The sequence below is a fragment of the Bombina bombina genome, chromosome 4 (assembly GCF_027579735.1).
Source record: "Bombina bombina isolate aBomBom1 chromosome 4, aBomBom1.pri, whole genome shotgun sequence".
Classification (NCBI taxonomy): domain Eukaryota; kingdom Metazoa; phylum Chordata; class Amphibia; order Anura; family Bombinatoridae; genus Bombina; species Bombina bombina.
In genome coordinates, this window is record NC_069502.1 from 92708868 (window position 1) to 92727923 (window position 19056).

Below are 19056 nucleotides of genomic sequence, written 5' to 3' on the forward strand. Positions count from 1 at the left end.
TCCGGTTCTAGAAAAGGCCAGAAAGCTTCTGCCATTTCTTTGGCATCTTGGTTGAAATCTTTAATTCATCTTGCCTATGTTGAGTCGGGTAAAACTCCGCCTCAGAGAATTACAGCTCATTCTACTAGGTCAGTTTCTACTTCCTGGGCGTTTAGGAATGAAGCTTCGGTTGACCAGATCTGCAAAGCAGCAACTTGGTCCTCTTTGCATACTTTTACTAAATTCTACCATTTTGATGTATTTTCTTCTTCTGAAGCAGTTTTTGGTAGAAAAGTACTTCAGGCAGCGGTTTCAGTTTGAATCTAATGCTTATGTTTTTCGATAAACTTTATTTTGGGTGTGGATTATTTTCAGCAGGAATTGGCTGTCTTTATTTTATCCCTCCCTCTCTAGTGACTCTTGTGTGGAAAGATCCACATCTTGGGTAGTCATTATCCCATACGTCACTAGCTCATGGACTCTTGCTAATTACATGAAAGAAAACATAATTTATGTAAGAACTTACCTGATAAATTCATTTCTTTCATATTAGCAAGAGTCCATGAGGCCCGCCCTTTTTTTGTGGTGGTTATGATTTTGTATAAAGCACAATTATTCCAATTCCTTATTTTATATGCCTTCGCACTTTTTTATCACCCCACTTCTTGGCTATTCGTTAAACTGAATTGTGGGTGTGGTGAGGGGTGTATTTATAGGCATTTTGAGGTTTGGGAAACTTTGCCCCTCCTGGTAGGAATGTATATCCCATACGTCACTAGCTCATGGACTCTTGCTAATATGAAAGAAATGAATTTATCAGGTAAGTTCTTACATAAATTATGTTTTTTAGACTCAATAGTCCATTTTTTAAATTAGAGTTCAACCTCTCCTAGATGTCAAATGAAAAATTTGAAGGATTGCAAGTGTGTGTGCTTTTTTTTTTTTTTTTTTTTTTTTTACATTTATTGCCATTTTTCATGCTCTCATGGGTGCCCATGCATTTGTTGTCCCAAAGAGCTAGTGACTGCATAATATAAGTTCTGTAGACTCTCTATTAAAAATTCATTTTTCTTCTGTTAAGTGTGATCAGTCCACGGGTCATCATTACTTGTGGGATATTAACTGCTCCCCTACAGGAAGTGCAAGAGGATTCACCCAGCAGAGTTGCTATATAGCTCCTCCCCTCTACGTCACCCCCAGTCATTCTCTTGCACCCAACGACTAGATAGGATGTGTGAGAGGACTATGGTGATATATTTAGTTTTTATATCTTCAATCAAAAGTTTGTTATTTTATAATAGCACCGGAGTGTTATTCCTTCTCTGGTAGAATTTGAAGAAGAATCTACCTGAGTTTTTCTATGATTTTAGCCGGAGTAGTTAAGATCATATTGCTGTTTCTCGGCCATCTGAGGAGAGGTAAACTTCAGACCAGGGGACAGCAGGCAGATTAATCTGCAAAGAGGTATGTAGCAGTTTATTATTTTCTGACATGGAATTGATGAGAAAATCCTGCCATACCGTTATAATGTAAACTCAGCCTTGAATGCAGTAGATGTAGCTGATATCAGGCTGTCATGTATGTATATTTTACACTTCAGTTTTCTGGGAAATGGTACTTCTCTGGCTTTTAAACTGTATACATAGACTTAACCTATTTTGCAGGGACTTGCAATAGGTTTTAAATGACAATTAATTATTGAGGTAAAACGTTTTTTTGCTGGCATGTAAAAACGTTTTTTTCTCTGAGGTACTGGGTGAAAAAATATTTTGGGCACTTTTTTTCCACTTGGCAATAGTTTTGATTTAAATTAGAGCAGTTCACTGATCCCTCTCACTGTTATGTGTGTGGGGGAGGGGCCATTTTGGTGCTTTCACTACGCATCAGAAAAAACTCAGTCAGAGGTTCATTTTCTTCCTGCATGATCCGGTTCATCTCTACAGAGTTCAGGGATCTCAAAAGCCTTTTTTGAGGGAAGTAATCATTACAGCAGAGCTGTGCTGATGGTATTGACTGTGATATAAAAAACGTTTATTTGTGTATTTTTTTCTGCTGCCTGGGTTAGTTATCATTTGCTGAGGGGAACAATCCTTTGCTAAAACTGTATATTTTGACAAAGATTGATGCTATAACTTAATTATTTTATCTGTTATAATATTTTTCTGTGCTTCTTAAAGGCACAGTTCGTTTTCATATTATTTGTAAATTACTTTGAAAAGTATTTCCAAGTTGCTGTTTATTTGCTAGTGTGTTAAACATGTCTGATTCAGAGGAATATCTCTGTGCTATATGTGTTAATGCCAAAGTGGAGCCCAATAGAAATTTATGTACTAAATGTATTGATGCTACTTTAAAAAATAGTCAATCTGTACAAATTGAACATATTTCACCAAACAACGAGGGGAGAGTTATGCCGACTAACTCGCCTCACGTGTCAGTACCTGCATCTCCCGCTCAGGAGGTGCGTGATATTGTAGCGCCGAGTGCATCTGGGCGGCCATTACAAATCACATTACAAGATATGGCTACTGTTATGACTGAAGTTTAAAAAAGCTAAACTACCAGAACTAAGAGGTAAACGTGATCACTCTGGGATGAGAACAGAGTGCGCTGATAATGCAAGGGCCATGTCTGATACTGCGTCACAGTTTGCAGAACGTGAAGACGGAGAGCTTCATTCTGTGGGTGACGGTTCTGATCCAAATAAACTGGACTCAGACATTTCAAATTTTAAATTTAAGCTTGAGAACCTCCGTGTGTTACTAGGGGAGGTATTAGCGGCTCTGAATGATTGTAACACAGTTGCAATCCCAGAAAAAATGTGTAGGTTGGATAAATATTTTGCGGTACCGACGAGTACTGACGTTTTTCCTATACCTAAGAGACTTACTGACATTGTTACTAAGGAGTGGGATAGACCCGGTGTGCCTTTCTAACCCCCTCCTATATTCAGAAAAATGTTTCCAATAGACGCCGCCACACGGGACTTATGGCAAATGGTCCCTAAGGTGGAGGGAGCAGTTTCTACTTTAGCTAAGCGTACCACTATCCCAGTGGAGGATAGCTGTGCTTTTTCAGATCCAATGGATAAAAAATTAGAGGGTTACCTTAAGAAAATGTTTGTTCAACAAGGGTTTATATTGCAACCTCTTGCATGTATTGCGCCTGTCACGGCTGCAGCAGCATTTTGGTTTGAGTCTCTGGAAGAGACACTTCAATCATCCACACTAGATGACATCACACACAAACTTAAATTCCTTAAGTTAGCTAATTCATTTATTTCAGATGCCGTAGTACATTTAACTAAACTTGCGGCTAAAAATTCAGGATTTGCCATTCAGGCACGCAGAGCTCTGTGGCTAAAATCCTGGTCAGCTGATGTTACGTCTAAATCTAAATTGCTTAATATTCCTTTCAAAGGGCAGACCTTATTCGGGCCCGGCTTGAAAGAGATTATTGATGACATTACAGGAGGTAAAGGTCATGCCCTGCCTCAGGACAAGGCCAAAGCCAAGGCTAGACAGTCCAATTTTCATTCCTTTCGTAATTTCAAAGCAGGAGCAGCATCAACTTCCTCTGCACCAAAACAGGAAGGAGCTGTTGCTCGCTACAGACAAGGCTGGAAACCTAACCAGTCCTGGAACAGGGGCAAACAGGCCAGAAAACCTGCTGCTGCCCCTAAGACAGCATGAATTGAGGGCCCCCGATCCGGGACCGGATCTAGTGGGGGGCAGACTTTCCCTCTTCGCCCAGGCTTGGGCAAGAGATGTTCAGGATCCCTGGGCGTTAGAGATCATATCTCAGGGATACCTTCTGCACTTCAAATCCTCTCCCCCAAGAGGGAGATTTCATCTGTCAAGGTTGTCAACAAACCTAACAAAGAAGGAAGCGTTTCTACGCTGCGTACAAGATCTTTTATTAATGGGAGTGATCCATCCAGTTCCGCGGTTGGAACAAGGACAAGGGTTTTACTCAAATCTGTTTGTAGTTCCCAAAAGAGAGGGAACCTTCAGTCCAATCTTGGATTTAAAGATCCTAAACAAATTCCTAAGATTTCCATTGTTCAAGATGGAAACTATTCGAACAATTTTGACCATGATCCAAGAGGGTCAGTACTTGACCACAGTGGATTTAAAGGATGCTTACCTTCACATACCGATTCACAAAGATCATTACCGGTATCTAAGGTTTGCCTTTTTAGACAGGCATTACCAGTTTGTAGCTCTTCCATTCGGACTGGCTACGGCTCCAAGAATCTTCACAAAGGTTCTGGGCACTCTTCTGGCGGTACTAAGACCGCGAGGAATTTCAGTAACTCCGTACTTAGACGACATACTGATACAAGCTTCAAGCTTTCAAACTGCCAAATCTCATACAGAGATAGTATTGGCATTTCTAAGGTCGCATGGATGGAAAGTGAACGAAGAGAAAAGTTCTCTCTTTCCACTCACAAGAGTTCCCTTCCTGGGGACTCTGATAGATTCTGTAGAAATTAATATTTACCTGACAGAGGACAGGTTAACAAAACTTCTAAATGCATGCCGTGTCCTTCATTCCATTCAAGAGACCAGAAATTCTCTTCTATGGTGGCTTTATCGGCCACATCTGTCCAGGGGAATGCCATTTAGCAGGCCAGACTGGTCAATTGTAACAACAGACGCCAGCCTACTAGGTTGGGGCGCTGTCTGGAATTCTCTGAAGGCTCAGGGACTATGGAATCAGGAGGAGAGTCTTCTTCCAATAAACATTCTGGAATTGAGAGCGGTCCTCAATGCTCTAATGGCTTGGCCCCAGTTAGCAACTCGGGGGTTCATCAGGTTCCAGTCGGACAACATCACGACTGTAGCTTATATCAACCATCAGGGAGGGACAAGAAGCTCCCTAGCAATGATGGAAGTATCGAAGATAATTCGCTGGGCAGAGTCTCACTCTTGCCACCTGTCTGCAATCCACATCCCGGGAGTGGAGAACTGGGAGGCGGATTTCTTAAGTTGTCAGACTTTTCATCCGGGGGAGTGGGAACTTCATCCAGAGGTCTTTGCCCAAATACTTCGACGTTGGGGCAAACCAGAGATAGATCTCATGGCGTCTCGACAGAACGCCAAGCTTCCGCGCTACGGGTCCAGATCCAGGGATCCGGGAGCGGTCCTGATAGATGCCTTGACAGCACCATGGACCTTCAGGATGGCTTATGTGTTTCCACCTTTCCCGATGCTTCCTCGATTGATTGCCAGAATCAAACAGGAGAAAGCATCAGTGATTCTAATAGTGCCTGCATGGCCACGCAGGACTTGGTATACAGATCTGGTGGACATGTCATTCTGTCCACCTTGGTCGTTACCTCTGAAACAGGACCTTCTGATTCAGGGTCCTTTCAAACATCAAAATCTAACTTCTCTGAAGCTGACTGCTTGGAAATTGAACGCTTGATCTTATCAAAGCGTGGTTTTTCTGAGTCAGTTATTGATACCTTAATACAGGCTAGGAAGCCTGTTACCAGAAAGATTTACCATAAAATATGGCGTAAATACCTATATTGGTGCGAATCCAAAGGTTACTCTTGGAGTAAGGTTAGGATTCCTAGGATATTGTCTTTTCTACAAGAAGGTTTAGAAAAGGGGTTATCCGCTAGTTCCTTAAAGGGACAGATCTCAGCTCTGTCCATTCTGTTACACAAGCGTCTGTCAGAAGTTCCAGACGTTCAGGCTTTTTGTCAGGCTTTGGCCAGGATTAAACCTGTGTTTAAAGCTGTGGCTCCACCATGGAGTTTAAACCTTGTTCTTAACGTTTTACAGGGTGTTCCGTTTGAACCCCTTCATTCCATTGATATAAAGTTATCTTGGAAAGTTCTATTTTTAATGGCTATTTCCTCGGCTCGAAGAGTCTCTGAGTTATCAGCCTTACATTGTGATTCTCCTTATTTGATTTTTCACTCGGATAAGGTAGTTCCGCGTACTAAGCCTGGGTTCTTACCTAAGGTAGTCACTAACAGGAATATCAATCAGGAGATTGTTGTTCCATCCTTGTGCCCAAATCCTTCTTCGAGGAAGGAACGTCTTTTGCACAATCTGGATGTAGTTCGTGCCCTTAAATTTTATTTACAGGCAACTAAAGATTTTCGACAAACGTCTTCCCTGTTTGTCGTTTACTCTGGTCAGAGGAGAGGTCAAAAAGCTTCTGCTACCTCTCTCTCTTTTTGGCTTCGTAGCATAATTCGTTTAGCTTATGAGACTGCTGGACAGCAGCCTCCTGAAAGAATTACAGCTCATTCCACTAGAGCTGTGGCTTCCACTTGGGCCTTTAAGAATGAGGCCTCTGTTGAACAGATTTGCAAGGCTGCAACTTGGTCTTCGCTTCATACTTTTTCCAAATTTTACAAATTTGACACTTTTGCTTCCTCGGAGGCTATTTTTGGGAGAAAGGTTCTTCAGGCAGTGGTTCCTTCTGTATAAAGAGCCTGCCTATCCCTCCCGTCATCCGTGTACTTTTGCTTTGGTATTGGTATCCCACAAGTAATGATGACCCGTGGACTGATCACACTTAACAGAAGAAAATATAATTTATGCTTACCTGATAAATTCCTTTCTTCTGTAGTGTGATCAGTCCACGGCCCGCCCTGTTTTTTAAGGCAGGTAAATATTTTTTAAATTATACTTCAGTCACCACTACACCCTTGGCTTCTCCTTTCTCGTTGGTCCTTGGTCGAATGACTGGAGGTGACGTAGAGGGGAGGAGCTATATAGCAACTCTGCTGTGTGAATCCTCTTGCACTTCCTGTAGGGGAGCAGTTAATATCCCACAAGTAATGATGACCCGTGGACTGATCACACTACAGAAGAAAGGAATTTATCAGGTAAGCATAAATTATGTTTTTATTAATATAAGAAACTGTACATGGTTTTGAGAAGATGATAGGTTAACCAACCCAGTAGTGTCGCGTGCGCACACACAATGCACCAATGACTCCCTGGCTCCTCGATTAGTCGCCCTGATATAAGGAATTCCAGCAAACACACATAAATGCTAATTAAAACGTTATTAAAATACTTTTGCTTTTATATATAAATTTAGAAGGTAAAAACAAAAGGGTGCTTCATGGTGTAGACACTGAATTATGATAAAAATAAAAAAAATAAAATCCTAAATGGGTGCACTCAAAAGTAAGATGGCACTATATAGATGGATAGTTCAAATAGGCTGGCTCGATGTGACAGCCACCAGCTTGCTGATGCTCCTGGCAGAAACCTTGGGGGCATTCCTCAGACATGAGTCTCCAATATCCGACCACAGGCAATCAAGAGAAATCAAGCACCAGCCCTTTATACAAACAGTATGCTGCAACTTCATAAAAGTACTGAAAACTAATACAACTTCAGCTCAAAAGCGAGCCTTTTCATCAGGCATCTATTAAATTCTGTTTAAATCTAATAAAAAAATATATATACATTTAGTTTGCTTAAAACACTTTGATTCTAGTGTCTAGCATTTACTACCCTTTCCCCAGCTTTGCTTTATCAACATGGTTATATTATACTTTATAACCTCTGTTTCTAAGCCCCTGCTGGCCACCTTATCTCAGTGCTTTTTATTCGCTTTTTAAATCTTGCAAAACAGCCAATCAGTGCTAGATCATGTGTGCCATATAGATAACATTGTGCTAACTCCTTATGAGAATAATTGTTATACAGGAACCAGCACTGATTGGCTAAAATGCAAGTTTGTGAAAAAACACTGAGAAAAGGGACATTTTGCAGGGGCTTAGAATACAGGTGATCATAGAGGTAAAAAGTATATTTATATAAGTGTTGGTTATGCAGAATTGGGGAATGGGTAATAATGGAATTAACTATCTTTTTAAACAATTACAATTTTCAAGTAGCCTCTCCCTTTAAATGTTCTATTGTGATTCTTAGACATTTTTAATGCAAAAATGATTTGCTTTGATTTGTTAAGTGGTCAAACACATAGTGAAAAGCCTGCTGTAAATATTTAATTTAATTTACAGTAGTGCGCTACAGAACTTCTATTGAGTAGTGATGATATCTTTTGAATATATCAAGTTTCTATTATCTAATGCATATTTTTTATTTAGGTGAGAGGTTAGGTTGGTATTTTACACCTTTTTGGATCATGCAAAATAACCCTTGCTGTTGTTTATTAATTAAATGCTTATAATAAAAGTAGAATCAGAAATGCAATAACATAGCAACAAAAAAAATCTTATAATCTCCCAACATTAAGATTTTTAAATATTCCCTGTCTCTCACTCCCCTCAGTGGTCAGCGCACTGCTGTGCCTTTTATCCTTGTCATGGGCACTTGTGGTGTACAGCCGTTTCTTGTGCTTACTGAAGCCTGGACACCTCTCACTGCCTTGGGCAGCTCTACTCTGTCAATTGCTATGGAGAATGGGCATGATCGGAACCCGTGTCCTGGCCTTGGTGGTGTTTGCCAGAGTTTACCACTTCTGGGTCTTTGCACTGGGAGGTAAGAATGTCTGTTACTGTTAATTATCTCTGAGATACTGTTAATTATCTCAAAAGTTTTTAATGTAAGTTGTTGGTTTGTGTGTTTTTGTTTTTAAATTGTAATTTGCGAGTGACAGAAAAATATCTGTTAGTACAATATGCAAATTAGATAGAAGTTACAAACTAGTCACAATGTATATAACTTGTAACTGGGAGGAAATATGGAATTTATCAACTAACTTTTCATAATATGGCAGTTTTATAAACAAACTTTCTTTTTTATGACATGGAGAGTCCACAACTTCATTCCAATTACTAGTGGGAATTCAACTCCTGTCCAGCAGGAGGAGGCAGAGAACACCAGCAAACTTCCCTTACCCATAATCCCCAGTCATTCTCTTTGCTTTTGTCAATGGAGGATGTGAGAAGTTTCTCCAACATTGGTGTGTCCGGTCCACGGCGTCATCCATAACTTGTGGGAATATTCTCTTCCCCAACAGGAAATGGCAAAGAGCACAGCAAAAGCTGTACATATAGTCCCTCCTAGGCTCCACCCACCCCAGTCATTCTCTTTGCCGTTGCACAGGCAACATCTCCACGGAGATGGTGAAGAGTATGTGGTGTTTAGTTGTAGTTTTTTATTCTACTATCAAGAGTTTGTTATTTTAAAATAGTGCTGGTATGTACTATTTACTCTGAAACAGAAAAGGATGAAGAGTTCTGTTTGTGAGAGGAGTATGATTTTAGCAGCAGTAACTAAAATCGTTTGCTGTTTCCACATAGGACTGTTGAGATGAGATAACTTCAGTTGGGGGAAACAGTTGGCAGACTTTTCTGCTTAAGGTATGACTAGCCATATTTCTAACAAGACTGTGTAATGCTGGAAGGCTGTCATTTTTCCCCTCATGGGGACCGGTAAGCCATTTTCTTAGTCTCAAACAGAATAAAGGGCTTAATATGGGCTATAAAACTGGTAGACACCTTTATGGGCTAGATCAATTGCTTTATTTTGGCATTTTATACAACTTGAGGTTGAAATTCACATTTTATATCTGTGGAGAACGTTTTTTTTTTAGGTCAGGCACTGGTTTAGACACCTTCCCAGTCAGGAAGGGCCTTCTATGAAAAAGTAGACAGAGCCTTATTTCTCCAACATAGGTGTGTCCGGTCCACGGCGTCATCCTTACTTGTGGGATATTCTCTTCCCCAACAGGAAATGGCAAAGAGCCCAGCAAAGCTGGTCACATGATCCCTCCTAGGCTCCGCCTTCCCCAGTCATTCTCTTTGCCGTTGTACAGGCAACATCTCCACGGAGATGGCTTAGAGTTTTTTGGTGTTTAAATGTAGTTTTTATTCTTCAATCAAGAGTTTGTTATTTTAAAATAGTGCTGGTATGTACTATTTACTCTGAAACAGGAAAGAGATGAAGATTTCTGTTTGTAAGAGGAAAATGATTTTAGCAACCGTTACTAAAATCGATGGCTGTTTCCACACAGGACTGTTGAGAGGAATTAACTTCAGTTGGGGGAAACAGTGAGCAGACTTTTGCTGCTTGAGGTATGACACATTTCTAACAAGACTCGGTAATGCTGGAAGCTGTCATTTTCCCTATGGGAACCGGTAAGCCATTTTCTTAGTTTAAGTAAAAGAATAAAGGGCTTCATTAGGGCTTAAAAAACTGGTAGACATTTTTCTGGGCTAAAACGATTACTTTACTAAGTATATTTGGCAGATTATTACTTTTAATAGTTGTTAAATCTTGGGGATTGTTTTAATAAAAACGGCAGGCACTGTATTGGACACCTTTTTCACTGGGGGCCTTTTCTAGTCATAGACAGAGCCTCATTTCTCCAACATAGGTGTGTCCGGTCCACGGCGTCATCCTTACTTGTGGGATATTCTCTTCCCCAACAGGAAATGGCAAAGAGCCCAGCAAAGCTGGTCACATGATCCCTCCTAGGCTCCGCCTACCCCAGTCATTCTCTTTGCCGTTGTACAGGCAACATCTCCACGGAGATGGCTTAGAGTTTTTTAGTGTTTAACTGTAGTTTTTTATTATTCAATCAAGAGTTTGTTATTTTGAAATAGTGCTGGTATGTACTATTTACTCAGAAACAGAAAAGAGATGAAGATTTCTGTTTGTATGAGGAAAATGATTTTAGCAACCGTAACTAAAATCCATGGCTGTTCCACACAGGACTGTTGAGAGCAATTAACTTCAGTTGGGGGAACAGTGTGCAGTCTCTTGCTGCTTGAGGTATGACACATTCTAACAAGACGATGTAATGCTGGAAGCTGTCATTTTCCCTATGGGATCCGGTAAGCCATATTTATTACGATCGTAAATAAGGGCTTCACAAGGGCTTATTAAGACTGTAGACTTTTCTGGGCTAAATCGATTCATTATTAACACATATTTAGCCTTGAGGAATCATTTTATCTGGGTATTTTGATATAATAATATCGGCAGGCACTGTATTAGACACCTTATTTCTTAGGGGCTTTCCCAAAGCATAAGCAGAGCCTCATTTTCGCGCCGGTGTGGCGCACTTGTTTTTGAGAGGCATGGCATGCAGTCGCATGTGAGAGGAGCTCAGATACTTAGAAAAGACTTTCTGAAGGCGTCATTTGGTATCGTATTCCCCTTTGGGTTTGGTTGGGTCTCAGCAAAGCAGATACCAGGGACTGTAAAGGGGTTTAAGCTTTAAAACGGCTCCGGTTCCGTTATTTTAAGGGTTAAAGCTTCCAAATTTGGTGTGCAATATTTTTAAGGCTTTAAGACACTGTGGTGAAAATTTGGTGAATTTTGAACAATTCCTTCATGTTTTTTCGCAATTGCAGTAATAAAGTGTGTTCAGTTTAAAATTTAAAGTGACAGTAACGGTTTTATTTTAAAACGTTTTTTGTACTTTCTTATCAAGTTTATGCCTGTTTAACATGTCTGAACTACCAGATAGACTGTGTTCTGAATGTGGGGAAGCCAGAATTCCTATTCATTTAAACAAATGTGATTTATGTGATAATGACAATGATGCCCAAGATGATTCCTCAAGTGAGGGGAGTAAGCATGGTACTGCATCATTCCCTCCTTCGTCTACACGAGTCTTGCCCACTCAGGAGGCCCCTAGTACATCTAGCGCGCCAATACTCCTTACTATGCAACAATTAACGGCTGTAATGGATAATTCTGTCAAAAACATTTTAGCCAAAATGAACCCTTGTCAGCGTAAGCGTGGCTGCTCTGTTTTAGTTACTGAAGAGCATGACGACGCTGATATTAATATCTCTGAAGGGCCCCTAACCCAATCTGAGGGGGCCAGGGAGGTTTTGTCTGAGGGAGAAATTACTGATTCAGGGAAGACTGCCGGACGGCAGCCTCCCGAAAGAATCACAGCTCATTCCACTAGGGCTGTGGCTTCCACATGGGCCTTCAAGAACGAGGCTTCTGTTGATCAGATATGTAGGGCAGCGACTTGGTCTTCACTGCACACTTTTACCAAATTTTACAAGTTTGATACTTTTGCTTCTTCCGAGGCTATTTTTGGGAGAAAGGTTTTGCAAGCCGTGGTGCCTTCCATTTAGGTGACCTGATTTGCTCCCTCCCTTCATCCGTGTCCTAAAGCTTTGGTATTGGTTCCCACAAGTAAGGATGACGCCGTGGACCGGACACACCTATGTTGGAGAAAACAGAATTTATGTTTACCTGATAAATTACTTTCTCCAACGGTGTGTCCGGTCCACGGCCCGCCCTGGTTTTTTTAATCAGGTCTGATAATTTATTTTCTTTAACTACAGTCACCACGGTACCATATGGTTTCTCCTATGCAAATATTCCTCCTTAGCGTCGGTCGAATGACTGGGGTAGGCGGAGCCTAGGAGGGATCATGTGACCAGCTTTGCTGGGCTCTTTGCCATTTCCTGTTGGGGAAGAGAATATCCCACAAGTAAGGATGACGCCGTGGACCGGACACACCGTTGGAGAAAGTAATTTATCAGGTAAACATAAATTCTGTTTTTCGCGCCTCTAATGCGCAGTTGTTTTTGGAAAGCATGGCATGCAGATGCATGTGTGAGGAGCTAAGAACCACTGAAAAAGCTTATAGAAGGCATCATTTGGTATCGTATTCCCCTCTGGGCTTGGTTGGGTCTCAGCAAAGCAGATACCTGGGACTGTATAGGGGTTAAATGTAAAAACGGCTCCGGTTCCGTTATTTTAAGGGTTAAAGCTTTCAAATTTGGTGTGCAATACTTTTAAGGCTTTAAGTTACTGTGGTGAAATTTTGGTGAAATTTGAACAATTCCTTCATACTTTTTCACATATTCAGTAATAAAGTGTGTTCAGTTTGAAATTTAAAGGGACAGTAACGGTTTTATTGTAAAACGTTTTTTGTGCTTTGTTGACAAGTTTAAGCCTGTTTAACATGTCTGAACCATCAGATAACGATGTTCTATATGTATGAAAGCCAATGTGTCTCCCCATTTAAATATATGTGATATATTTGTGTCATAATGTCCAAACAAAGTAGGGATAATAATGCCATAGATATGATATTGCCCAAGATGATTCCTCTAATGAGGGGAGTAAGCATGGTACTGCATCATCCCCTTCTGTGTCTACACCAGTTTTGCCCACACAAGAGGCCCCTAGTACATCTAGTGCGCCAATACTTATTACCATACAACAATTAATGGCTGTAATGGATAATTCTATTGCATGCATTTTTTCCAAAATGCCTACTTATCAGAGAAAGCGTGATTGCTCTGTTTTAAACACTGAAGAGCAAGAGGACGCTGATAATATCTGTTCTGACATACCCTCACACCTATCTGAAGGGGCCAGGAGGGAGGTTTTGTCTGAGGGAGAAATTTCAGATTCAGGGAAAATTTCTCAACAAGCAGAACCTGATATTGTAACTTTTTTAAATTTAAATTTCAACATCTCCACGCACTACTTAAGGAGGTATTATCTACTCTGGATGATTGTGACAATTTGGTCATTCCAGAGAAATTAGGTAAGATGGACAAGTTCCTAGAGGTTTCGGTGCCCCCCGATGTTTTTCCTATACCCAAGCGGGTGACGGACATAGTAAATAAGGAGTGGGAAAGGCCCGGCATACCTTTTGTCCTCCCCCTATATTTAAGAAATTAGTTCCTATAGTCGACCCCAGAAAGGACTTATAGCATACAGTCCCCAAGGTCGAGGGGGCGGTTTCTACTCTAAACAAACGCACTTCTATTCCTATAGAAGATAGTTGTTCTATATGTATGAAAGCCAATGTGTCTCCCCATTTAAATATATGTGATATATTTGTGTCATAATGTCCAAACAAAGTAGGGATAATAATGCCATAGATATGATATTGCCCAAGATGATTCCTCTAATGAGGGGAGTAAGCATGGTACTGCATCATCCCCTTCTGTGTCTACACCAGTTTTGCCCACACAAGAGGCCCCTAGTACATCTAGTGCGCCAATACTTATTACCATACAACAATTAATGGCTGTAATGGATAATTCTATTGCATGCATTTTTTCCAAAATGCCTACTTATCAGAGAAAGCGTGATTGCTCTGTTTTAAACACTGAAGAGCAAGAGGACGCTGATAATATCTGTTCTGACATACCCTCACACCTATCTGAAGGGGCCAGGAGGGAGGTTTTGTCTGAGGGAGAAATTTCAGATTCAGGGAAAATTTCTCAACAAGCAGAACCTGATATTGTAACTTTTTTAAATTTAAATTTCAACATCTCCACGCACTACTTAAGGAGGTATTATCTACTCTGGATGATTGTGACAATTTGGTCATTCCAGAGAAATTAGGTAAGATGGACAAGTTCCTAGAGGTTTCGGTGCCCCCCGATGTTTTTCCTATACCCAAGCGGGTGACGGACATAGTAAATAAGGAGTGGGAAAGGCCCGGCATACCTTTTGTCCTCCCCCTATATTTAAGAAATTAGTTCCTATAGTCGACCCCAGAAAGGACTTATAGCATACAGTCCCCAAGGTCGAGGGGGCGGTTTCTACTCTAAACAAACGCACTTCTATTCCTATAGAAGATAGTTGTGCTTTCAAGATCCTATGGATTAAAGGTTAGAGGGTTTGCTTAAAAATATGTTTGTTCAGCAAGGTTACCTTCTACAACCAATTTCATGCATTGTTCCTGTCACTACAGCTGCGTGTTTCTGGTTCGAAGAACTAGAAAAGTCGCTCAATAAAGAATCTTCGTACGAGGAGGTTTTGGACAGAGTTCAAGCTCTTAAATTGGCTAACTCTTTTTTATTTTAGATGCCGCTTTGCAATTAGCTAGATTAGCGGCGAATAATTCAGGGTTTGCTATCGTGGCGCGCAGAGCGCTTTTGCTTAACATCCCTTTCAAGGGTAAAACACTGTTTGGCCCTGACTTGAAAGAGATTATTTCAGACATCACTGGGGGAAAGGGCCACGCCCTTCCTCTGGATAGGTCTTTTAAGGCTAAAAAGAAGCCAAATTTTCGTCCCTTTCGCAGAAACGGACCAGCCTCAAATTCTACACCCTCTAAGCAAGAGGGTAATACTTCTCAAACCAAGCCAGCCTGGAGGCCGATGCAAGGCTGGAACAAGGGTAAGCAGGCCAAGTCACCTGCCACTGCTACCAAAACATCATGAAGTGTTGGCCCCCGATCTGGGAAGGATCTGGTGGGGGGCAGACTTTCTCTCTTTGCTCAGGCTGGGGCAAGAGATGTTCAGGATCCTTGGGCGCTAGAAATAGTTTCTCAAGGTTATCTCCTGGAATTCAGGGAACTACCCCCAAGGGGAAGGTTCCACGGGTCTCAATTATCTTCGAACAGGCATTCTTACACTGTGTAGAAGACCTGTTAAGCATGGGAGTGATTCATCCTGTTCCATTAGGAGAACAAGGGATGGGTTTTTACTCCAACCTGTTCATAATTCCCAAAAAAGAGGGAACATTCAGACCTATTTTAGATCTCAAGATTCTAAACAAGTTTCTAAGGGTTTCATCATTCAAAATGGAAACCATTCGAACGATCCTTCCTACCATCCAGGAAGGTCAATTCATGACCACGGTGGACTTAAAGGATGCGTACCTACGTATTCCTATCCACAAGGAACATTTTCGGTTCCTAAGGTTCGCCTTTCTGGACAAGCATTACCTGTGGCACTTCCATTCGGATTAGCCACTGCTCCAAGGATTTTCACAAGGGTACTAGGGTCCCTTCTAGCGGTGCTAAGACCAAGGGGCATTGCAGTAGTACCTTACTTGGACGACATCCTGATTCAAGTGTCGTCTCTGTCAAAAGCAAGGGCTCATACGGACATTGTCCTAGCCTTTCTCAGATCTCACAGGTGGAAAGTGAACATAGAAAAAAGTTCTCTGTCCCCGTCAACAAGAGTTCCCTTCTTGGGAACAATAATAGTTTCCTTAGAAATGAAGGTTTTTCTGACAGAGGCCAGAAAATCAAAACTTCTAAGCTCTTGTCAGGTACTTCATTCTGTTCTTCTTCCTTCCATAGCGCAGTCCATGGAAGTAATAGGTTTGATGGTTGCGGCAATGGACATAGTTCCTTTTGCACGAATTCATCTAAGACCATTGCACCTGTGCATGCTCAGACAGTGGAATGGGGATTATACAGACTTGTCTCCGACGATACAAGTAGATCAAATAACCAGAGATTCACTCCGTTGATGGCTGACCCTGGACAACCTGTCACAGGGAATGAGCTTCCGCAGACCAGAATAGGTCATTGTCACGACCGACGCCAGTCTGGTGGGCTGGGGTGCGGTCTGGGAACCCCTGAAAACTCAGGGTCTATGGTTTCGGGAAGACTCTCTTCTCCCGATAAACATAATGGAACTGAGAGAGATATTCAATGCTCTCAAGGCTTGGCCTCGACTAGCAAAGGCCAAATTCATAAGGTTTCAATCAGACATCATGACGACTGTTACATATATCAACCATCAGGGGGTAACAAGGAGTTCCCTGGCGATGGAGGAGCATCCGGGGGAGTGGGAACTCCATCTGGAAATCTTTGCCCAAATAACTCAATTATGGGGCATTCCAGACATGGTTCTGATGGCCTCTCGTCAGAACTTCATGGTCCCTTGTTACGGGTCCAAATCCAGGGATCCCAAGGCGACTCTATTGGATACAATAGTAGCACCTTGGATCTTCAACCTAGCTTATGTATTCCCACCGTTTCCTCTCATTCCCAGGCTGGTAGCCAGGATCAATCTGGAGAGGCCTTCGGTGACCTTGATAGTTCCTGTGTGGCCACGCAGGACTTGGTATGCAGACCTGGTGAATGTGTCATCGGCTCCACCATGGAAGCTACCTTTGAGACAGGACCTTCTTATTCAGGGTCCATTCGAACATCCGAATCTGGTTTTCCTCCAACTGACTGCTTGGAGTTTGAACGCTTGATTTTATCAAAGCGTGGGTTTTCAGATTCTGTAATAGATACTCTTATTCAGGCTAGAAAGCCTGTAACTAGAAAAATTTACCATAATATATGGAAAAAATATATCTGTTGGTGTGAATCTAAAGGATTCCCATGGAACAAGATAAAAATTCCTAAGATTCTTTCCTTTCTACAAGAAGGTTTGTAGAAAGGATTTTCTGCGAGTTCTCTGAAGGGACAGATCTCTGCTTTATCTGTTTTACTTCACAAAAGGCTGGCAGCTGTGCCAGACGTTTAAGCGTTTGTTCAGGCTCTGGTTAGAATCAAGCCTGTTTACAGACCTTTGACTCTTCCCTGGAGTCTTAATCTAGTTATTTCAGTTCTTCAAGGGGTTCCGTTTGAACCCTTACATTCCGTAGATATTAAGTTATTATCTTGGAAAGTTTTGTTTTAGGTTGCAATTTCTTCCGCTAGAAGAGTTTCTGAGTTATCTGCTCTGCAGTGTTCTCCGCCCTATCTGGTCCATGCAGATAAGGTGGTTTTTACGTACTGAGCCTGGTTTTCTTCCGAAGGTTGTTTCCAACAAAAATATTAACCAGGAGATAGTTGTACCTTCTTTGTGTCCGAATCCAGTTTCATAGAAGGAACGTTTGTTACACAATTTGGACGTTGTCCGTGCTCCGTGGATTTCAGACGAACATCTTCCTTGTTTGTTGTTTATTCTGGTAAAAGGAGAGGTCAAAAAGCAACTTCTACCTCTCTATCTTTTGGGCTTAAAAGCATCATCAGATTGGCTTATGAGACTGCCGGACGGCAGCCTCCTGAAAGAATCACAGCTCATTCCACTAGGGCCGTGGCTTCCACATGGGCCTTTAAGAACGAGGCTTCTGTTGATCAGATATGTAAGGCAGCGACTTGGTCTTCACTGCACACTTTTACCAAATTTTACAAATTTGATACTTTTGCTTCTTCTGAGGCTATTTTTGGGAGAAAGGTTTTGCAAACCGTGGTGCCTTCCATCTAGGTGACCTGATTTGCTCCCTCCCATCATCCGTGTCCTAAAGCTTTGGTATTGGTTCCCACAAGTAAGGATGACGCCGTGGACCGGACACACCTATGTTGGAGAAAACAGAATTTATGTTTACCTGATAAATTACTTTCTCCAACGGTGTGTCCGGTCCACGGCCCGCCCTGGTTTTTTAATCAGGTCTGATGATTTATTTTCTTTAACTACAGTCACCACGGTATCATATGATTTCTCCTATGCAAATATTCCTCCTTTACGTCGGTCGAATGACTGGGGAAGGCGGAGCCTAGGAGGGATCATGTGACCAGCTTTGCTGGGCTCTTTGCCATTTCCTGTTGGGGAAGAGAATATCCCACAAGTAAGGATGACGCCGTGGACCGGACACACCGTTGGAGAAAGTAATTTATCAGGTAAACATAAATTCTGTTTTTCGCGCCATTACTGCGCAGTTACTTTTGAGAGCAGGACATGCAGCTGCATGTGTATGGGTCTGGAAGTAGTTGAAAAGGTCCCTAGAAGGCTTCATTTGGTATCGTATACCCCCCTGGGTTTGGTTAAGTCGCAGCAAAGGCTGTAGCTAGGACTGTAGAGGGGTTAAAACTATAAACGGCTCCGGTTTCATCATTTTAAGGGTTAAAGGTCTGAAAATTGGGGTGCAATGCTTTAAGACACTGTGGTGAAAATTTGGTTAAATTTGAACAATTCCTTCATAGTTTTTCACATATTCAGTAAAAAAGTGTGCTCTGTTTAAAATTTAAAGAGACAGTAACGGTTTTGTTTTAAAACGTTTTTTGTACTTTATTGACAAGTTTAAGCCTGTTTAACATGTCTGTGCCTTCAGATAAACTATGTTCTGTATGTATGGAAGCCATTGTGTCTCCCCCTTCAAAATTGTGTGATAATTGTGCCATAGCTTCCAAACAAAGTAAGGACAGTGCTGCCACAGATAGTAAAGTTGCCCAAGATGATTCATCAGATGAAGGGAGTAGACATAGTTCTACATCATCTCCTTCTGTGTCTATACCAGTTTTGCCCACGCAGGAGAACCCTAGTACTTCTTGCGCGCCAATGCTTGTTACTATGCAACAATTGACGGCAGTAATGGATAACTCCATAGCAAATATTTTATCCAAAATGCCTGCATTTCAGAGAAAGCGCGATTGCTCTGTTTTAAACACTGTAGAGCA

The 19056-nt window shown here is 41.6% G+C and overlaps 1 protein-coding gene across 1 annotated transcript in view; it reads left to right on the forward strand.

Annotated features, from left to right (window-relative positions):
* Nucleotides 1-19056, forward strand: part of XKR5 (XK related 5) — a 227232-nt gene that overhangs the window by 90652 nt on the left and 117524 nt on the right. The window contains 1 exon segment of the mRNA XM_053711084.1: nucleotides 8256-8465. Coding sequence (XP_053567059.1) covers nucleotides 8256-8465 — 210 coding nt within the window.